The following is a 21,157-nucleotide window of genomic DNA, read 5'->3' as shown; positions in this document are numbered from 1 at the left end:
GTGTCTTTTTGGTGAGGTACAGTGAACACACCAGCAGTATTAAGAGATTGTTGTGGTGGTGTGGCGATTATAATATAGTTGAATCTGTAACATCTGATGCTGAGAAGAATCCCTTGCTCTGGAAGGAGGAGCACCTGGTCTCTTCTTGTAGGCACGATAACTTTAGATAAACGGGGAAATTCGGATCACTTGATGGAGGGGTATGATCTTCAAGATCGGTTTGGGGATAGTAATCACCAGCTCAGGCAGAGTATCTATTATCACCAGGGACTGTCCTAAGGATTATTGCACGGCCGATACCATAGCACAATGGCCGAGACCGCCCGACACTGGAAGAAGCGAACACGAAAATGGCCTGACCTCTGTGGCGGCAGCGGGAACGCGATGCTTGGCCAGCGTAGTCAGATACAGGAGAATGGGCACCGATGCGGCACGTAGCGTGCAAGGACGGTGTGTAGGATAGGTAGGAGGTATAACAACAACGGAGTGGAGGATTACGGGCAAATTAGGGATCAACTGAAGCGAGGAAGCTCGTACTCAGCAGACCGTGTATACGACAAGGTATCCTGTGTATGCTGTTGTATATGGACAAGGGCTCGCGATGTCTGCTGCACGGGACTCCCCTGCGGTTAGAGATGCCAACCTGGGCAATAGGTAAGGCAGGTATAGTGTAGACTGAGATCAAGATGTTTGGGAACGCTAGGGGTGGGTGTCTAGACCAGGATGAACGGGGGAAATATTCACCTGCATAAGTAGGAAAGAATGATATTGTCTAGTCGAAGACGGCCCGAGAATTCGTCGAGGAGCGAGAGGGAGGGCGGAGTGTAGCGTACATGGGAGGTAGTGTACCAAGCGAGCTTCTATACTTATAAGTAAGTAAGTAAGTAAGTAATGTACAAGCCCTGCTCTTGGACTGGGGAATAACAGGGTAATTTTTTGACAGGATGAAATGCAGCTAGGGAACGGCTGGGACAACAACCTTGAAGATTCGAGTTCAACAACAACAACCTGGCACCCAAGAAGACTGCTCCCGCACACGGGGCTGCCTACACAGTCATGTTGCCAACCCATCCAAGGCAGATGTCTGTTTAATACAGCTGGAAGTGAACAGTTACCACCTCATACCTTTCACCGGTGCTGCCTATTGCATCTGATCTGATGGAGGGTAGCTAAGTACGTGCAGAGCACATGGGTTCAAGATGCCATTGATGTGTACCTCAGGTGTCGATATATGGGATGAAACTTGTATATGCCAGCCAAGGTACGGCATGTGTGCTTCGTAGCGGGATACATACATACCTAGGGCATACTCCTCCTGCTCCTGCTCCTGGCAAGGTCACTCGAAATATCCTCGCACTGCTACTTACTCTGCGTACCGGTATGGCTGACCATCATTGTACAGAAAGGTACTTCGCTCCCCGTCTGTTTAGTAGTACCTACGGTAGTGTAAGCGCGAGGCTAGGGTTTGTGAGGGATTCGGTCAAGCGTGGGATTGTACAAAATTCGACGATTCACATGTTATTTTCCTCAACAGATCACTCACTCACTGGGTTGAGATACCTAGACGGGCCAGAAATCCATGATACACACTACAGTACCTAGGTATCTACACCGCGCCAACTGAGTAGGTACTACCGGTACTACCGTAGAAGACAATGCAGCTAGATAATAGAGGTACCTACCTAGGTATTCAGAACATGATATTGCCGTGCAGTTAGCTACCACTGTACCTCCAGTACGTGGAGACTCGAGTGTGCGTAGTGGCAGGAGTGTGCGTACCTAGTAGCCAGTCCTGTGGGGAGAGACGTACAAGTAGGCGTTGAAATATGGGGGGTGCCGACATGAGAATCCCAGATGTGAGCAAGATTGCGATGATATGCGTGGGAGATGGATATTGTGGCCTGACTTTTGCTGCGCGTCAAGGAGGAAGCGGAGCCGATTAAGAAGATAAAGGGTAGTGAGGGTGGGGTGTGGATGACGATACCTACTTAGTTCTGTACTTTAAGTGTACATAGCAAGTAGGTACATGCAGTGTAGTAGGCAGTGTAAACAGAACAGAACAAGTAGTAGCACCTGGACCTCGTTTATTCTCGTTTACTCGTACAACAAAGGATAGGTAAGATGCTCTAACTTCTACAGGCCATCATAGCTATATCTAGACTATATCCAAGCCCTTGTTCCATTGGTATGGTACCTATTAGTATTCCGTTGAACTAGAGATACTCTATTGTAAACTACGCTACCTACGGTCAGGGCCAACCCCCACCTCCATCCCAATCATGTAAGTACCTAACAAGATTGCACCGGTGTAGACAGCTACCTAGCAGAAAACACAGAGCATCTATGAAATACCTGCCTACATAAGTATGTACGTTACTTACATAGTACTGTATGAATATCAACCTCTCCAAGTGCCTACCTACGTAGGTATCTAGGTACCTATAACGTCTAAGTAAAGGCAAAAAGGCAGGGCAGAGCGAGAGCTCCGGGCCTGGAACAACCGTGAATTGGGGACCTGTCAGGGCAAATGACCCAATAATCTAGCCAAGTGGGGGGAATCAGGCCATATGCAAGGCTAGATGGAGACATCGTATGAGGCCTGCGTTGCCGACTGGGGCGGAAGGAGTCTGTTTGTAGGAAAATGGGGTGTCGGATAAGCCCTGGACGGGTGCCGTGGCGAGCGATTCGACATGGCCTACCGCTAGGTAGGTACTTACTTACCTACATAGTACTCACTTATACCTGCCTACCTAGTTGTACTTGTTGTAGACATGTACCTACCTACCTAGGTATGTATGGAGTGTAAATCACTGCTATAAAGTTATATGTAGATACCCTCATTAGGACATCAGGTATGTAAGTATGTACAGTAGGTAGGATCTGGTACCGGTGGGAGCGTTGAAGTCAATAACTTCTACATACCTACATAGAACAGGTGGGGAGGAGCAAAAGTCTTGCTGCAGTGGGCTGCAAAATGCAGTGCAATCGCAATCGGCTGAATCCAAATTTCTCATTGGCCAGATGAAAGGAGAGCTAGTTGATACCCGCCTACACCTCCATAAAATTAGCAGCGTACTTATAGCCTTGGTCTGCCTTGGGCTTCAACCATCCCTCGGTGATCACGGCGCCACGCATACGCCCCATGCTGCTTCCAGCATTGTCCACAGACCTCTGCATGAAGTATGTATTCGGTATTCTCAAGCGACAAACTGGTCAAGGATAGGCGAGCTCTGCGTGAGGAGGATACCTGTGCAGTACGGCTATTGTAAGCCACATTTACACCACTATACCGACGCTCGGTAGGTATCAGCCTTATTAATGAATAAGTTATATCTAACGTACCTATGTACTAATATTTTTTTTTTTTGCTTCTCCCGCACACCCTCTTCGGTCAATACCTGCACATTGCTTCAGCTACCGTAGTATATTGTTCTTCCGTCCAAACTATGCATACATTGTAGTGTAGACTGTTCAACTGGTTCGGGTCCTGTCACTTGCGCCATCGGTCTATAAGCCAGCCATTATAACAACATACAGAACGCCACCGACCATATTTACATACTACCTACCTACCCACATTGTATAAAATCTCCAACCGCACCCTGTATGGCATTTTTCTTCCCGCATCTGCCGGTACTCATGCTCCACCACGTGCTGCACGTTCGCCACGGTTAGGTATGCAGATTCAAGTCTTGCCATTTGCCAGATCAGAGGTGGGTGTAGCAGGGTACTCAACGCTCCTGATTCCCCGGTGCGTCCTCGTCACTTCGAAGCGAGGAGCAGTTCGAAGTAATCACAAACAGACTGGCGATATCGTATTGGTTGGATTACTAGACGGTCAGCCAGATAACCAGTAACAGTTGCCTCTTCAGAGGAGGTCTGTCCTGTTGCTATTTCCAGGGCTGTAGTCAGCTGAGCGAGCTAAGACCGCGTGAGCATACATAGCCCTCACTATTGAATGTCGTCTTCGAGCAGGTATCTGTATCACGTGGCCGTTATCTTGACGCCGGGGCTAGGCGAATCCCTTCTGCATTGCTTCGGGGAGGGGAGGGGACGGGTCCCGATTTTTGACACGTCCCATCTCATCGGCTACCTATGTACACTACCTAGGTAAGTATACCTATGTATGTAGCTATGCAGTCCGAGCTTACAGTCGCTGCTACAGTAACATGGGCACTTTTGCTGCTGTACATCTAGCTGCAAGTATGTAAGTAGATATATGAGTAAGAAAAGCTTGGTCTTCGACAACACATTCCTCTCCCTACTCTATGCTATATTATACAATTTCTTTTGACTCCCATGATCAATACTACCCCCTTCGGCTAAACCCAGGGGGTTAATGAGCACGGCTTGATATTCGGGTCGTTTTCATGACTTGGCCGAATTGGAAGCGTTCCGACACTTGCGGTCTATCAATGACCCGATCGATCATGGCGCTTCATGGCGCCGCCGCCCGCGTCGGGTTCCGCGGCGGCAGCTCCCGGGCGGACTGCGTACTGACTTCGGATCGTTGGAACGATCTCCTGTGCATACATACATGCCTACATACCTACTTACAGTACATACCTATACTACATACTTCGTAGTAGATACACTACCACTATGTCCAAGCAGGGGTGAAGCCGAGAGGGGTGAATGGAATGTACACTACACGCTCGTTTATTCCTATCATCACCTAACCTCCTAGTACATATTCATAGACTCCTATTGTGAGTAGGTAGGTAGGTAGGTAGGTTAAGCAGTGATCCCAAAGGACTCGTTACGTGTAAGGAGGTGTGCTCTTACAGTACTGACTGCCTTATCCCGAGACTCGTCTCCTTATCGTACGATTCTTTAGTACGCACATGGAAGGTTATTTTCCGCATTACCGACAGTGTATTACGACCGCCTTGGGCCTATGCAAGTATGAACCGATTTTTTGGGATCCCAACAAGATCTCGCACTAGTCAGCGATCTCAATGCATCATCAAGGATTCATGGATTCATGGATGGAACACTTACATGGTACAGTGCGCTACAGTACCAGTACTCCTTCCCCTCGCTGGCCGTGACTGTTCGTCAGCCTTATTGACGTTGAATCTCGAGTCACGGCCCATCCATCCCTGTCCCAATCTTCATTTTACCCTTTTCTATATATAACAAAGCTTGATATTCCCATGCCAAGGTGTGCGCTGCCCCGGGACCTACCTCGTGCACCCGCGTACATTTCGCACAAAGTACACATAATAGGGGACCTGGATAAGTGCGACGAGGCGAGTCGTCGGAGTCGGCCGCTATCCAACCAGAATCCTCTCGATTATTTAGACTCGCTTCTACTGGTTCATTCTCGCCCTTGCTTGAAACGCTCGTTTAATCCTACCCCGGCAAGGCACAGACAGCTTGTCGACCTCCCATCAAGCACTTGGCCGTGAATTGTTCCGTGGAAGTGTACGTAGTACAGAAGAAAATCACTGAGTAGTGTACTCGCAAAGCGATGCCTAGAGTGTCTGCTCTGTGAGATACACGACATCCGTTCGCTAGAGAAACCTCTGTCGGGCAGCTCCCGAACAACAGTTGTAGAACTAAATTGTTTCTGTTTATAGACATGGACAAAATTCGCCGAAGTGCATTCTTCTGGCCGCTAAAAGGAAACCGCCGGTATTATATCACGACACATATATAGGCAGCTAGACATCAACAACCCTTACCTACCTACCTACACGAGTATCTACGCGAACACAGCGATACTACGGAAAGGATCGTTATGATTTTGCAACTACTTACTGGAGGGGAAATGAATTGTCCGGTGAGGGCAACTTGTCCCGATCCCTCCCCCCAAACAACGATTACAGGACCGTGGTACGTAGGTGAGAGTCGATAACCCCTCCACAGAACCCTCCATCTTGTAGCAGCATGTCTGTGCAAGTATGTAGTTCCACTGCGCATGTTCATGACAAACAGAGACACTCGGTAAATCTCTTTCTATCGGGCGATATAATTTCCTCAATGAGAGGCATAGCGAAGACAGAGCGCCGAGCACCAGGCGGTGTCTAGATGCGCGATAACAAGTTAGAAAAAAACTGGCGCCTAAGGGGAGAATTGATCAAGAATCTACAGCTTGCTCGATCACCGATTGTTCTCGGACCTCTCTTAAATGTAGCAGTGCATACCTAGGTAGGCATGGCCAACTGCACCTGTGCGCTAAGGCCCTCGATTTCCCCATGTCTTCTGCTCCTAATGTACTATGCATATGAGGCGACAGGCAACATTGCAACGTGTGCCATGCTCTCTCTCCATCCGCCCCTCCCGAGTCCCAACTTATTCACCTAGCTGAGAGAAATTGCGAGGCTGCTACTACTATAGGCATTCCGTAGAAACTAACACGCCGCCTCCACTTGCCGAAGTAATGCCAATGCTGCTCAAAGCGGCCCGCGGTTCAAGTTGCACAGCAGATCGTTTTCATGCAAGTAATCTGTTTGCTCCCCTGTAAATGCGGAATAATTAGTTCTCTATACCCCATGCTACCATGAAAAAAATTTCACATAATTATTGCTGTGCGCAAAAATAGGGTCCAAATCTAACTATCACTACCAAGGATTAAAAGGAGTCAGGCTTCCGCGCTTTGTTGGAGAGACATTCGAGAGAATACTTGTTGCACCAAGTAGTGTACTCTGAAAATGTCAGATGGCATTACACGTGCATATCTTTTGTCTACCCATCTTCTTCCTCGTGCCTCGGAAGTATGACTAAGATCTCGGTGCGTAACATCTGATATTAGAATCCTCGAAACGAGTTGATTGGTTGTACTTCGACTAGGGTTAGCGCCGTGTTTGCGGTTAGGGGGTAACTTCATTCGTGCCATATGTCTGGATTTGGTTTCAAGTAACGTTTGGGGAAACTCGGCGGCGGCCGGCCTAAAGTTCCCCATTTGCCGGATTTTCATGAACCCTTGTTATGGCTGTCCCTCCACGCCCTCGAGATTTGGTATCTCGCTTACGTTTAATCATCCCCGGGGAGCGTAGTTTGTTCCACATCCCCTTCACATCTCAGACGAACCAACGGCAATGTCGTACTTCAGACCAGCGCCTAGTGTACATCAAGAACACATCTCCAGGGTCGTCACGTTCTATCTCATATGGTCGACAAGGTATGAGTTTGATACGAGCACGTGTCGCACGAGGATCTCATAGTTCGCCCTCTACCCGCGATCCCAGCCGTGACACTCTCTTTGTTTTAGCGAGAGTAGTTGCATGGTAAAATCGGATCATGAATCTTCTCGAAATCACCGATGAATACTCGCAACCAGCTTTCTACTGCGCGTGCTAGATGACTTGATCCATCATGTTAGATTCCTGAGAGTCATTGTTGTATCGCCTAAACCCGAAGTTAGCTTTCTGAAACGATTACAAAACATTTGGATAATCAATTATATGCATGACCACCAACAGCAGCAACCCGTGCCTTATAGAAATAGTATGATGCTGAGCTTAGCAACCTTATAGCCTATCACTACATTCTAGAAGGATCAAAGTAGCTCTTACCCCTTGAAAGAAACCTAGAAGCTTATGGAGATCAGTATGCAGGATACAATATACATACTAATAGATAGATCATGATTACAGTGTGAAGCTCATAGAGATACATCTAGATATCAGCAGTTCATAAATTCATCAATCAGGAGGAATATCGTATCATAAACATTGAGCGCAGGCAATCCAGTTTCTGATCTGACAGCTTTCTGCTTTTGGGTAGTATTGTAGTGTGCCGTATTACTACATTCATACTCAGTGAAAAAGGTGAAATGTATTGAACACACCAAAGGCAAGCCCCTTGTGGCAGTATTCTTCATGTGAGATGAGAGATCTGCTGTGCCCGTGAGTAAAAGTTTCACTCACAGCTTTTGATATATAGCCCATGGAATGAACGAATGTGACGAGCTCATCCCAGTCGGTATTCATTGCATTGGAAATAGATTCAGACTGACCAATTCACCTATGTTCGAATTGACGGAGTAAACTTCAACATTAATTATCCCCTCACGATGGTAACACGCTACCCTGTATATTTCGAGGCTCTGTACTATCTATATATGTCTATACACACCAATTCGTGCTTCTCTTATTCCTCATATATATTTGGTTATATACGTCTTAGTTCACATCTTGTAATTTTGAATTGAGCAATACGGTAGTTGACCGTTATGTCATTCTTGAATGTTCGTCGCTGTACGTCATTCAAATGAATTACAGCAGCAACGAACTCAACCTAAAGTATCTACCAAGTTAACTAATAGTCATAAATCTCCTAATAGGTATCATATTGAATATCCGCTGTATTCACATACCAAAAGGTCTGACCCTATCTGGTTTTTGTTGTTCAAAGCACAGTTGTGCGAAAAGACAACTCATTCATATAAGACATAAGATATTTATTCATATTAAAGGATAACACTCATCTATAGTGGGCATCATCAGAGCTCTTGGGTGATGCTGTTTGCAGAAACCTGGTGACTGGGTCGAGTAAGAAGTGAGCGCTCATGATATTCCTTGAATCAACTCAACCTTTTCAATTCTCTGTGCACACAGCCTAAATTATTCGAACGATTTCCCTAGCATCCAATTCACACTTGATTAAGATAATTACTAAATCTCGCGAGGTTAGAACCGTGTAATCACTCAATACAATTCTCATAGATTTCCATTGCTGTGAAAGCTATAGTGAGAAGAAGAGGTTCACAGTTAATTTACCATGCAGTCATAAGTGGCGATGGCCTTAAATGAAAATTCTCATCAGTACAAGACGTGATATGTCTGAATGGGAAAAGTTGATTGATAACACACTGGAAATAACCAAGTCTGGCACTGAGTTGCTTAGTCAATGCACCTATGAATTACCAAGCAACAGTAGTTGTCGTCTCCATCATTACACAGCAATACTAGCCCACATGCTCCGACTTGCCGGAACTGTGCGCTAGATCAGCTAAATCTCAGCGGGGGTTGCCCCGATGAGATAATTCGGTCGGCAGATTGCGTAGTGCGGAAATTTCAGTAAAAATACTCTCGAAAGTTCCGAAAAACAAGCAATTAAATCCGCATCGCGACCGGCGCTGTTCTTCAATTTCGTACTGTTAGGGTTATATATCCTTTTGAATCGAGACTTACTTCCTGTAGTGATGACGGCGCCTTTGCAGAAACGCACGTATCCTTCGCCCCTTGCGGGATACGAAGATGCGCCCCCACTTCCAAATGAACGGGCGGAAGACGGGAAGAGCTTCGTGAATCCAAAGAACGATAAGTTGAGCACTGCATATGAGCAATTTGCGGATCCTCTGGACAAGGGACGTCGCGGGGGTTTGTGAGTGTTGCCACCATTTACAGTATCCTGTGTTCGTTTACTTGCATAATGAATCAAGAAAGTAATGAGATTCCTACAACTGACCATGAGTCTGACGAGGAAGCGACATACACATATACTACTATCAAAATAATAAGGAACAGACAGAGTATGCCAAGGCTCTATGGGAACGTATTCGAAGAGAATGTAAGTCTATTGTCAATCGTTGATGACGCTACATCTCGAATGTAATTTTCATCCAAGCACCCTGGATGATCTTATATTCTCTTCAGTCTAGTATTCTCTGTCAGAGCGCTGACATATCCTCACCCATCATAAAGTTCCAGAGCTTAGGATATACACATTCTGGGATCGTCCAATCGGCCCACACCCCGTTGCGATGTTTGAGGTCAACTTGTTCACCCCAGCTCAATTTGGAGCTTTCGTGTCGTGGCTCGTGATCTGGCGTGGTCCGCTCTCTGTTCTCGTCCATCCGAACACAGTAGAGGAGGGCAAGCAGGCGGCGATCGAGCTACGAAATCACTCAGAGAGGGCCGTTTGGATGGGCGAGCGGATACCGTTGGATTTGACAGGATTCTTGAATCAGATTGAGCGAGAGGAATCTAATTGAGTCTTCTGTCTGGTGGTACATCAATGTAAACGTAATACACTTTCGGAAAGATGTGAAAATTACCACTAAGCTGGAACTATTAGCTTCCTCCCCTACTATATAGTTATAACCCGTATCGACTAGCTAATGAGAGAAAACTTCAGATACATAAGGGGATAAACTTGATCGTTGGTGTGCAATTCTAGTAAGTTTAGCATTTCACCACATTTCGGATTTATTCATAGTGGGATAATATTACACGTGTAACCTCTGTACTAAGCTGAATATGCAGTTCGCCTTGCGCTACGGCCGTACGAAGGACCTTTGCAGGCTGATCATGATCTCTCAAGACATGCAGGCAATATTGGGCAATATTGGAAAGTGAGGTTATACAGACTTCGCTTCTTGAAACAGACCCCAGAGACCTAAGCGGTCTGGGCTGGCAGACCAATTGTATATAGAATCAAGTCAAGCCACCAACAGCCGAGAAGGAGTTGGTTGGTCAAGGACTTATGCAGCCCTAGTTGTTCATTATAATCTGAATTGCCTAGATTCCAAGCCCAGTAATCCTGCCCTTGTTATAGATAACACCTTTACACTAAACGCAATACTCGCATGATGCGATAGTTGTAAGAGCAGGAAGAACAATCCCACCTATGAGGCCTCAAAATAGCTTTATAACTAGTCTACGTATTGCCATCAATGCTTCAAGAAAAGATATAACCAGAAATGGTGGGATGAAAGACCCCTAGTTTACACGCACAGACCTCTCAAATGCATTGCTTGGTACTTCAGTGTGTGATAGTAGTACCAATAACAGTGATACTTTTACTTATGTCTAAGCTCGCTCAATTCATAAGACTAGTATGATTTTTTTCTGTCATAATAATCTGGCTTTGTTCGCTGCCTTCTTCCTTCCGTTGGATTCTATCTCATAAACTGGTGAATCATAATCGCGACTGAATCTTCTAACCAAGAACTCGAGTCACCAACCTCATCAACCCCTCATCTTTTAAAAGCATGGCCATAGCACAAGCCTCTGTGGTGACCATAACCTCGACCTCCCCGGAATCTGGTCGCGCTGGCAAAATAACCGCTGCCGGAAGGTTCCACTCCCCGCTCGCTCTCCGAATGGCGTCGGGATATTCCACGCCAGAGACACCCGGAAAGCTCCACTTCTGCTCGGCGTTTAAACCGACATACCGCCAAGAATTAAGCATGAAGCACCCGGCATCGTTGGGGAAGTAATCAAACACAAGCCTCCGTGGGTCCTGGAGACGAGAGAATACCGTGTATCGCTTGCGTACGAAATTCGCATCTACTTCTCGGATCGAGGCCTGTACACTGCGGCAGATGGGTTCGACAAGTTTCGCAAGTATTCCGAAATCTGTGTCCACGGTTGTTCTTCCACATACCTTCAGTAGATCGGCTGTGGTAAGAGTTGTGAGGGCAGCCTCAACTGCGTTTCCGAAGTAGCGATCTGCTTCGTCTGTGCTGAACACGCGTTTCCGGACATCTACTAAGGTGAAGAGTCTTAAATATTCCCTTGTATTGCTTAGCTTTCCGGTATCCATGCGTGCCTTCACAACGTGTGCCCATAGCAAAGCAATCAGAATAACGGATATACTGGGTTGCCCTGCATTCTCAGATTGACACATCTGGCTTCTGATCGTGTTCAAAGTAGCGATCTTGAACACGAAGATATTGCCGATTGACTCTTCATTCTGAGAGAATGGGGATGTCAGGAGAGTTCTCTCTGGGAATAGCTGGCGGATATACTCCGAGTTAAGCAGTTTTTCATCGTCAATTAAATCAGATGGATGATCGTTCTCATTAAAGGGGCTAGGGAGGATGGCCGATCTCCCATCATACATTTCTTTCCGGCTCACTGCAGAGAGCCAACTAATAACATCATCAACAGCTTTTCCATCCCCTAGGGCGTGATGGAGGTGGATCCCCAAAAGCAAACCACCGTCAATGGTGTAGATGCGTAGGATCAGGGCGTGAGTGACATCTCCTCTCGGGACCTCAAATATTGGCGCTATAAAAGCTGAAGCAGGAAACCCGGCTTCCTTGAGCTGTGTATATGTCTTGCCAAAAGTTTTATTGATGTCGTATACCTGGACTGGGATCTTTGGTTGGCCTATTATCTTTATATGTGCAGTAGGAGTGTTGACCTTGAGAAGTGAGTTAAGCACAGGACGAGTCCCCCCAAGTTTTACAGCGCAAGATTCAAGGTGGCTGATTGCAGCTGCATGTCTTTCATTGGGAATTTCAAAACACAGTAGAAATCGGTTATAACTTCGAGGGGCGAGCTGATTCCATGTGTTCAAAGGAGCCCAATGGGTGTCCTGGCGCGACCAACTTGTTTCTAATGGTGTATTCATTTTGGCCCTGTTGTACGTGCGGTCTTTTGATATGCCTCTTGATGAGCAAAGTGCTGTCGTTTATACACGGGTCTGCCTGTTAGAACACTCCGCCGCCGTGCTGTTGGTTGGCGTATGCTGAGGGAGAGTAAAAGCCACTGACGCCGTCCTAACAATAGCTGCTGTTGTTATATGGAGGGGGTGGTGAAACGTAAATATAGAATGGCAGTCCAGAAGCCTGGTTTTCCGGTACCACGGTCAATCTAAAGGGAGCACTTGTGCGTTATGAAACGTAATTGGGACAACAAATATGGTGGACAAACAATAAAGCGTGTCGGTGTGTGACAGCCTGACTATAGAGCCTGGCGACCTGGGAAGGCTACACCATCCCTTCACCTCAAAACTCATCAATTAGCAGCTGCATCCGATCGGACATTCGTTGTTGCTGTGACGTGGAAATGTGGTACACGAGCATAGTGTACACTCACCCCCGTTGTCCTCGTTCCCATAAAACTAATATGTACTGTCATAAAATGTGTCTTGTTGCCTGCACAAGAGTTTGCCTCTACAAACCCAATTATTGCTACAGCCGTAGAAATCACAAGGTTCCTTTTCGGAGACCCTGTATAGAGACCCTGGTAGAAAAGATCACTGGGGCGTAGTCGGAGTGTTCGCATTTCTATTGCCTTATACACCTTGCGTTCCAACAAAGGAGTGCTGCATTGTGTAGATAATCATAACCAATATGCACGCTGTATACTGGCTTTCTTTTTACTATTTTCATAGAACCAACGTGTGTTTTACCAAGAATACCTCCTTACTAGAAGAGTATTTATTCTAAAGAAATAAAATATTCTCATAGCTACTTGGAAACCACACATTCTCGGTAGAAAAAATGCTTGAGTTCAGTTTGGCAATGTTCTTGGGGTTTGGCTGCTTGAAATAAAACTGTTTTGATGATAGTGTGTATATACAATTAAGGCTACATCATGGACATCCATAGCCGTCAGGCGCAGTCAGTCCAGTGACTCTCAAATCTTACTCTCGAATCTTAGATATCGAACTCGAGGTTGGCGCCCATTTCTGCGTATGCATCTCGACGTTTAGAGATCAGAACTTGTACAGGGGATATAGGCTCTAGGATATGAACGGGAAGTACGCCGTCATTTTTCTTGGGAACCTTAATCCTATTGCCATTAGGGGCCTTGATATCGAAGATCAAGACCACCAAAGCTACGAGACTCAATATCTCGTTCATTGCGAAGTGGCGTCCTGGACAAAGTGTCTTCCCACCCCCAAACGCGCGGAATGCAGCAGGATGGATTTGGTTCTGTTTCATGGTCCCCGATTGTTGCTTTGGATCTAGGAAACGATTGGGGTTGAATTCGTCGACGTTATCCCCCCAAATGGATTGATCAGCATGTATAACACCGCCCGCAATCTGGACAACAGCTCCTTTCTTCAAAAAGTAACGGTCGGCTAATATTGTGTTTTCCTTGACCATCCGTGTGGAATAATTGTCAGATCCCAATCGCAAGCATTCTCGATACACAGCAACCAGCATGGGACATCGATCTTTGAGATCCGTGATACTGATTTTGTGGTTCTCAAGATGTGAACCTTCGCTCTTTTCACTAGGCCTCACAACTTGTGCGATTTCCTCACGCACAATAGATAGAAGCCCAGGGTCTGCAAAAATCTGGAGTAGGATCCAGAATGTGGAAGTGGTTGCATTCACTATGCCGGCAAATAAGAACGAAAGTTCTGAGCGCGCAGTGGCACGCAGCGTCCAGCCGTGGTGAAGAGTGATTTCGACACGTTTCTGAACTATTTTTGAGCCTGTTTGATGAGACCCATTCTCTAAATATTGCTCGAGCGCCTTGACTAGTCGCTCTCTCCCGTTATATGCATTCCTTGCAGTTACGGAAGGGAACACATTCATTAGCAACTTCCCGAGCCCGTGATCAAAGTCCCAGAAGCACTGTTCAAGGGCCGGGTCTAAAGCAATAGGATTTTGTGGGCCGTAGAAGTATTTTGCTGTCGAAACAGTGACGAGATGTCGTACCCATGTGAGTAGATCAATGGGCTTAAGGTTACGATTCTCTTTCTGGGAAACGGCGCAAGCTAATACTTCACTCCTTAGTTCTCGAGCGGCATCCAATGTGATTTCATTGAGATAGTTGCCTGGGCCAAACCAAGTGTATACCATTTCTTGAATATCAGCTAAGAATCCGCGGTCGTCTCTAGGGCCTGGATCCAAGTTTTTACGGGTGATCTCCATGGTAGCCTCATCTAGTCCGAGAACGCGTTCAGTGACCTCTGGGATAATGGGTGTAAAAGACAACACTTTAGAAGCCCGCTGGACGGCGGCAGCTAGAGATGGTTCCGTCACTATGTAGATGCGAGATCCTGGGACTGGCAATGTGAAAATAGGAAGATGTCTATTGCGAATCCTTAGGCTGCCGTTAGCGGCGTACACATATTGATATCTGGATAGACCCTTACCCTAAGTTCTTGATATACTTCCCCCCATGCAAGGCCATTCCTAGAATATGACCAACGAAGGGAACAATGGAAGCAACAACTGAAGGCTCCTTGGCATCTAATTTGTGCGCCGAGTACCAGTACATCAGGCCATAGACCGTGAAGACGATGGCGGTGCATGTTGCAATGGGTGAGAGAAACCACTCTTCAGATAGATGGATCATTATGGACATGTTTAGCGCGTACCACAACTCATATTTTATATCAAGTGTAGGTGAACCTTCCGGGTGGACTCTATTCGATAGGTGGTTAGTTGAATCCAAAATAAGGGGTTTGACATTATATATGTCATCAGTGAGTTGAGGTGAACTAGGGATAGGGAGACGTATGTAGCTCGAGACAAAGTGGGAGTAAAAGGAGCTGAGAGTGTCGTAGTGGTTAGGCTGAGAAAAGACGTGGGACAAGCAAAAAAAAATCCGATGACCTTTCCGATGACATATATTCTTAAGCGTTCTTTCCCTTCGCGCCAGCTTCACGTTCTGTTGTCACTAGCGATCAAGTATACCTAGGTAATAGCTGACGATGTGGCATTTCCACCTCAAGACAAGCAGAAAGAAAGATATCCAACTACTGTTTAAACATACCTGGGTATGTAGCACTAAAACTTGCCCTTGTAGACGTTGAAAGGGCTATGTATAGATCAATATAACGAACGTTTGCATGTAGCACGACAGTGACAGCGGCAGAAATAGGCGGGCTCGGGTTAGGATCTCCTCGAGCTCTAGTCCCAATTCATTCTCGAAGAGAAATTCTTGTAATGAGCACCGTATCTGTATGTGAATGTACTCCAAACTCATCACACTACTTCGTACGTCTTCGTATGCAACTGTTCATTGCAACAGGGATTCCCCGCAACCAATGGATGGGTCGCTGGCGGTGAAGCATTTAGCCCGTCAACAAGTAAGTAGTACCTACCTATGTAGATAATTTACAATGAAATAGGAAGAGTAGCCTCTGCTACAATACTTACTTAACTAAGGAAGCTTCCTTCTAAGGCCATGAAGATGGATCATGAAAATGAAGCCTTGACTTGGCCGGGCGCAGCATCGTTACGTCGGTAGGGGTACGCATGCTCTTCGGCTTCGAATTCGAATTCGGTTGCCTGTTTCAATCTACTTACCTAGTGTACATAGGTACATAGAGTAGGGGTCCAATTGAAACACTTAGGTACTGGAGTCAAGCCACCACAGCCACGTCTCTTGGCCCCCCCCCCCGGAGCTGAAGATTCCACTCATCGGGCCGTGGAGTAGGTCCTTCTGTTACTGCTTCTGCCCCTTCCTACAACAATTATGCGGCTACCTAGACTGGCGCTTGCGTGTTTTGGTAGCTAAGCCATCTTGGCATTGCTGTCGCCTGGTCGTCTCGAGATCCACCCATCTACATGTAGAGCTCCCCATCAATTGGACACATCTATCCACGATACTCATCTCTGAAACAATTCCAACAACGATTTGTATCAACACCATCAAGACAGCTTTTCTGTGACTACCACTACCCGCTGATTACTCTACAAATACCACTGGTACTTGCGACTGACTTGCCGAAGCATCCATCCGTCCATTCATCCCTTCTCGACGCCGTGGCCGCCCTGCGCATCGTATCAAGGTCGCGATCGTCGTCACCCGAGCCTGCCTTTGACTCGGACTAGAACCGCTAGGACCGCCTTATAACCAACCATCGCTGTCATCATACTCGCGCTGTTACGCACATACTGTAAATATCCAACATGTCGATCAAGGACGAGTTTGCCACAAGAAACTTCAGTGAGTTCTTTCATCCGCTGCGCCATCCCTACCTCCGCGATTGGTGCCATTGAATCTAATCATTAGTACTTAGGCATCTACGGACAATGGTAAGCTACCTCATCAGCCCTGGAACATGTAGCCGCTTAAGCCAGAATCTCTCAATCTGAGTACATCTGGCCATGGTGCCGTCGTACAGTCGCGATGGATCTACGAGAGGTGTTACGGATTAAAGCTAATGCTTACTTCGTTGATGATAGGTTGGGAATTCTGTCCATGATTCTATGCTTTGCGCTGGGCATCGCCAACTTCTTTAACCTCTTCCACTTCCTCCTCATCATCTTCGCCATTATCTGTCTGTAAGTTGCCGAACTAACTGGACCACTTTGAGGAAGTACGATAGCTGACTGAAGCTGAAATAGGATATCGTCCTTCGTCATCCTATTTCTGGAGGTGCCTCTCCTCTTGCGAATCTGCCCTACCTCGTCCTCCTTCGATGCTGCGATCCGCAAGATCTCGTCTAACTACACGCGCGCCGCTGCTTATCTGATCATGGCCGTCATTCAGTACCTAAGCATTATCATCACGCCCAGCAGCCTCATCGCTGCTGCCGTTGTTCTCACATTGACCAGCATCTGTTACGCCCTCGCCGGTCTCAAGGGCCAGGCTTTTGTGGGAAGCAAGACTCTGGGTGGTCAAGGTGTTGCTCAAATGATTATATAATCTACAGATTTCCTGCCATCCATCCGGGCTGCTGGAAGTGCAAGACTCCATCGAGACAAGGGTATTGGCGGTAGTACGCTTGAAGAACATGGCCTTTGGAAGCGGCGGAGCCTCCGAGTACAATGATGTTGAAAACTGAGAAGGATAAAAACAAGAAAGAAGAAGCGATGGCGAGCATTTAGGAATGGTGTATTGGCGTCACGGATATTGTATGAACAGGCCCAGTATTTTCCTATTCGTACTCAGGTGTGGTATCGAATCAGTTTTTATTTTCTTGGTATCAGGCTTGTGAAGATACCTCAGGTTTCCTGAATGAGATGAATTCCTATTTATTTTGGTTGATAGACAGCGCCGCCAGGCCAGAGAATACGTTCCTGTGTGGACTAGGCCTTGTCTTGTATGCATGGTATCATTCCAGTCTGTCCTTGGTTAGGCATCATTTGCATGGGTGTAATCGAGACGAGCAGGAAAGAAAATAAGCTACTTCGACACTGATAGTTTTTATTTATGAACTTTCAACGGCCTATGAGAACGCCATGGGCAATATGGTGATGTGGAAAGGCCCGGTCTAAGACGAATGCATCGAGTACTACCTACCTTAACATTGGTAACAAATTGTCTGGGTCGCTTAGGTTGGAGTAGCTATGAAAGAAGCTCAACTCCAAAAAACTGGAGCAAGGAGCGATGATGTACTAACCGTGATGTGTGTAGTCTGTGTAGGTACCTAGGTAGGGAGCTTGACCCAGTCAACCGATGGCGCCGAACACTGTTGCTTATTATGGACCTACATGTCGACATGCACCTTATCTCGTGAAATCGTGATCTGAAACTTTGCTTCGTGTTTTTGCTTTAAGAGATTTACTGCAGTTCACGTCTTTGACCGACGACTCATCTGTGTAACGGTCATCCGAGTTTCTAAGGGCTGTTGTTCTCTTCGATGAATATGGCCTTCCATTGACTATCCCAAGAACTGTAGACCCTGAATAATCTCCAAAAACCACTGCTATATAGCCTTCACCGCTAAATTGCCGCCTTGGGAAGCTCCGTGAGATCGGGACGAAGCAAGCATACTTTAGTAAGTACCCAAGTTACTAGGTGCGGTATACTTATAAAGTGCACACTACAATATGCAACTCAATCCGATGAAGGGATCGAGGTTCTAGAACGCAGGTAGCGCGCCCACTTATTGTATAGTACTCATCACGTAGACGTCAATAGGCCCTTACATACTTTTACTGAAGTAAACAAATCAACCGAAAGTTTCTGCATGTTTCGTTGTCGCCGTCGTCAACTTTGCTACTTCTGTGGCAGTGTTGTATTCGACAGGACAGCTCATTGCATCGAATCAAGGTCAAGAGCGACTGCCGTGGAGAGCAAGAGGGAAAGGCGTGCGTCATTGTTGGAGAGCCGAGCAGAATACTTGCAGCTGTACCCGCTGGCGAGCTGGATATGGTATCGATCGTATCCTCTGGACCCACGCATTCTCGCGAGCGTCGATGACACAGATGTAGGTAGTTCTGTGTAGGTAGTAGTAATGCTACGGTTGCAGCTCCTATGATGCGTTCGAGATTATTCGAATCTCGATAGAGCCTCGTCCATTGAGCACCGCAAGAGTACGCCTCAAATTTGGTGCTTAAAGTATGACAGCTGGACAGAAGCTTCATTGTGTGATTGAGTAATGTGGGGGAAGCAAGCCCACAGCTATATTTGTGCACAGTATGGATGGGGTTTATGTATTGGCTGAATTAGTAGCTTCTCTTACCTAATGTATGGGACATGACGACGCGGGTGGCTCTGCAGCGTGCTTATGGAAAACTCGAACTAGGAAAGCCATCGAGTCACGGTTCTGTACGGTATTCATCATGACGAAGCGTCTAACCCTCACTAATCCTTATGCTTTGCGGATCGATCGCATGCTCAACAACTACCGGAGGTAATTGGTTACCCAAACAGGTATGTACACGCAGTGCTTGTTTGACTGACGATACGATTCATCTACCACCTACCTAGGTACTATTGACATGGCATTGTCTATGTAGGTAATGCGGGTAGCTTCACGAAACATAAGACAGATTCCCTACTAAAGAAAAACAAAAAAAGAGGAAGAAAAAAAAGTAATAGCCACAACTAGCCAACCCCTTGACTGATACACCAGCGTGTCTCGGGTATTAGAAAAAGTTTTCACCGTCTAGATGCCATTATGGATGCTGGAAATGCAATCTTTCGGCTCAGGTGACGACCAGAGCGGCCAAAAGGGATTAGTTTTCCGGTGGAGATGCTGTGAGACGTGGGGAGGTGATCGTTGAGGCTGATGACGGACAGGAGGAACAGTGTTAGGTACATTACAAGTCCATCCCAGCGTCCATCGCATCCTACCTATCCCTCTTCTGCCCTCTCAACAAGCACAGCTCCTAGTCTACCTAGTCTCTAGATCTGGATAGGTTAATGCATGTTGTCACACCGTAAAATTCTGCCGTTATACCCTACACCACCGAGGTACTTACGAGTTGGATGAGTAGGTATACCTACCTGGTCCGTATCTCTCTTGGAGACACGATAGTGTGTCTTAGGAGCTGTTTGAATGGACTTATTTGAACCTTGACCATAGGACTATACTTATGTGCTCGTGAGAGAAGAAAATTCTTGCCGCGTATATCCGGCTCTCCCTAGGCAATATAGTAGGGATACCGGCACAAGCCTTTTGACTCGGCGCTGCGAAACACTGGACCCCGTTGCATGAAGCCATCACCGCCAGTGGCCACTGAGGACAGCGTGTAGGCTAATTGGCGCGGCGTCATTGGCTGGGCCAGCACACGGTACACATACCTAGGTACCTACTTACATGCAGGTGTACATGGGAGGTACCTGCCCGGGGAGTCCAGCGCCGCAATAGAGGGGCTAAACGGGGCGTGGAGGGGCATCATGCAGCAATAATACGTCGTCCATGCGTACCCCGAACGTCCCTCGCTAGCTACCTAGGTAGCTGGGCCTCGCCGGGCGCTGTAGCAGTGCTCTGTAGCGCTTTTGGCAGAGACGGCAGACTCTGGGCAGAGATGGCGGCGAGGGCGGAGATGTCAACCCAAAGCCCCTACTATGACATCTTGGTGCGGCGCCGTCGTGCCAGGAGCATCACGTTATACTTGCACGTTATACGCCTCTACCAGCCCGGTACATGGCCGGTCTGTCGAGAACTGGCTCGACTGGTACATGAGGGGCATCATAGGAACGCTGCCTCAGCCAATCCCTGTTTTCTGGTCCCGGGACAGAACCATAGCCCCAGATGAGGTAGCCGGTACTTGCAACAGGTCGGGCACCGCAGGCCAGACACAAGATCCAATGACATGCAGACCGCGACACTAGACATCACGGTACGTATTGCCCGGCCAGTTTACTATTTCCTTAGTGTAGATGCAATACGCAGGAGTCGCAGGGCAGTGTGTTGTGTCTGCTTGATTTAAATGGAACGCTTCGCTTCGCTCCGTGCGGGCAGTCGTCGTAACCTATCGTGTCTGCACATTCTCTCCATCCATTTTCGTCGACATGTGTTAGATGCCCAGTTCCAGTTCCAGTTCCTGCTGCGGACGGCAACAACCTCGCATCCTTAACCCAAACCCGAACCTAAACCCAGATATCCAAGCCCAAAGCTCTCAATTATCCCATTTCCAACAATTCTTCTCACATCTGCCTCTCTATCCCGTTATTTCTATTATAATCGAGCTGCAACAACTATCAAATCAAGCAACATCACTTGTAGAAGTGTTCTAAAAAGTAGACAACATTGTGTAAGTCGTGGACCATTCTGTTTCTACCTACGGCAGGTAGCTGCTTACCTCGAGCTCTGTGCTGTTCCAACATTCTTG

The 21,157-nt window shown here is 47.0% G+C and overlaps 4 protein-coding genes across 4 annotated transcripts; 2 read left to right on the top strand and 2 right to left on the bottom strand.

Moving 5' to 3' along the window:
* Positions 1-8,922: 8,922 nt before the first annotated feature.
* On the top strand, positions 8,923-10,507 carry F5B22DRAFT_209833 (DOPA-like domain-containing protein). Its single transcript, XM_047969670.1, has 4 exons — positions 8,923-9,333; positions 9,437-9,519; positions 9,654-10,127; positions 10,215-10,507. Exons 1-3 carry the CDS (start codon positions 9,152-9,154, stop codon positions 9,941-9,943), a joined length of 555 nt encoding a protein of 184 aa, XP_047830245.1. The 5' UTR covers positions 8,923-9,151; the 3' UTR covers positions 9,944-10,127; positions 10,215-10,507.
* Positions 10,508-10,608: 101 nt separating this feature from the next.
* Positions 10,609-12,325, bottom strand: F5B22DRAFT_609072 (uncharacterized protein). Its single transcript, XM_047975114.1, has one exon. It carries the CDS (start codon positions 12,307-12,309, stop codon positions 10,891-10,893), a length of 1,419 nt encoding a protein of 472 aa, XP_047830244.1. The 5' UTR covers positions 12,310-12,325; the 3' UTR covers positions 10,609-10,890.
* Positions 12,326-13,163: 838 nt separating this feature from the next.
* F5B22DRAFT_209803 (cytochrome P450) lies at positions 13,164-15,121 on the bottom strand. The gene is made up of 2 exons (XM_047969669.1): positions 14,794-15,121; positions 13,164-14,741 (listed from the first exon to the last, which is right to left on the bottom strand). Exons 1-2 carry the CDS (start codon positions 15,003-15,005, stop codon positions 13,340-13,342), a joined length of 1,614 nt encoding a protein of 537 aa, XP_047830243.1. The 5' UTR covers positions 15,006-15,121; the 3' UTR covers positions 13,164-13,339.
* A 1,307-nt stretch (positions 15,122-16,428) lies between these two features.
* Positions 16,429-17,396, top strand: F5B22DRAFT_209582 (uncharacterized protein). Its single transcript, XM_047969668.1, has 4 exons — positions 16,429-16,595; positions 16,669-16,684; positions 16,835-16,933; positions 16,997-17,396. Exons 1-4 carry the CDS (start codon positions 16,559-16,561, stop codon positions 17,295-17,297), a joined length of 453 nt encoding a protein of 150 aa, XP_047830242.1. The 5' UTR covers positions 16,429-16,558; the 3' UTR covers positions 17,298-17,396.
* The last annotated feature ends 3,761 nt before the right edge of the window (positions 17,397-21,157 follow it).

This window comes from Xylaria bambusicola (assembly GCF_022495145.1).
Source record: "Xylaria bambusicola strain CBS 139988 unplaced genomic scaffold F5B22scaffold_24, whole genome shotgun sequence".
Lineage (NCBI taxonomy): Eukaryota > Fungi > Ascomycota > Sordariomycetes > Xylariales > Xylariaceae > Xylaria > Xylaria bambusicola.
The sequence above is the reverse complement of the archived record's forward strand: the minus strand, read 5'-3'. Positions and strand labels throughout refer to the sequence as shown.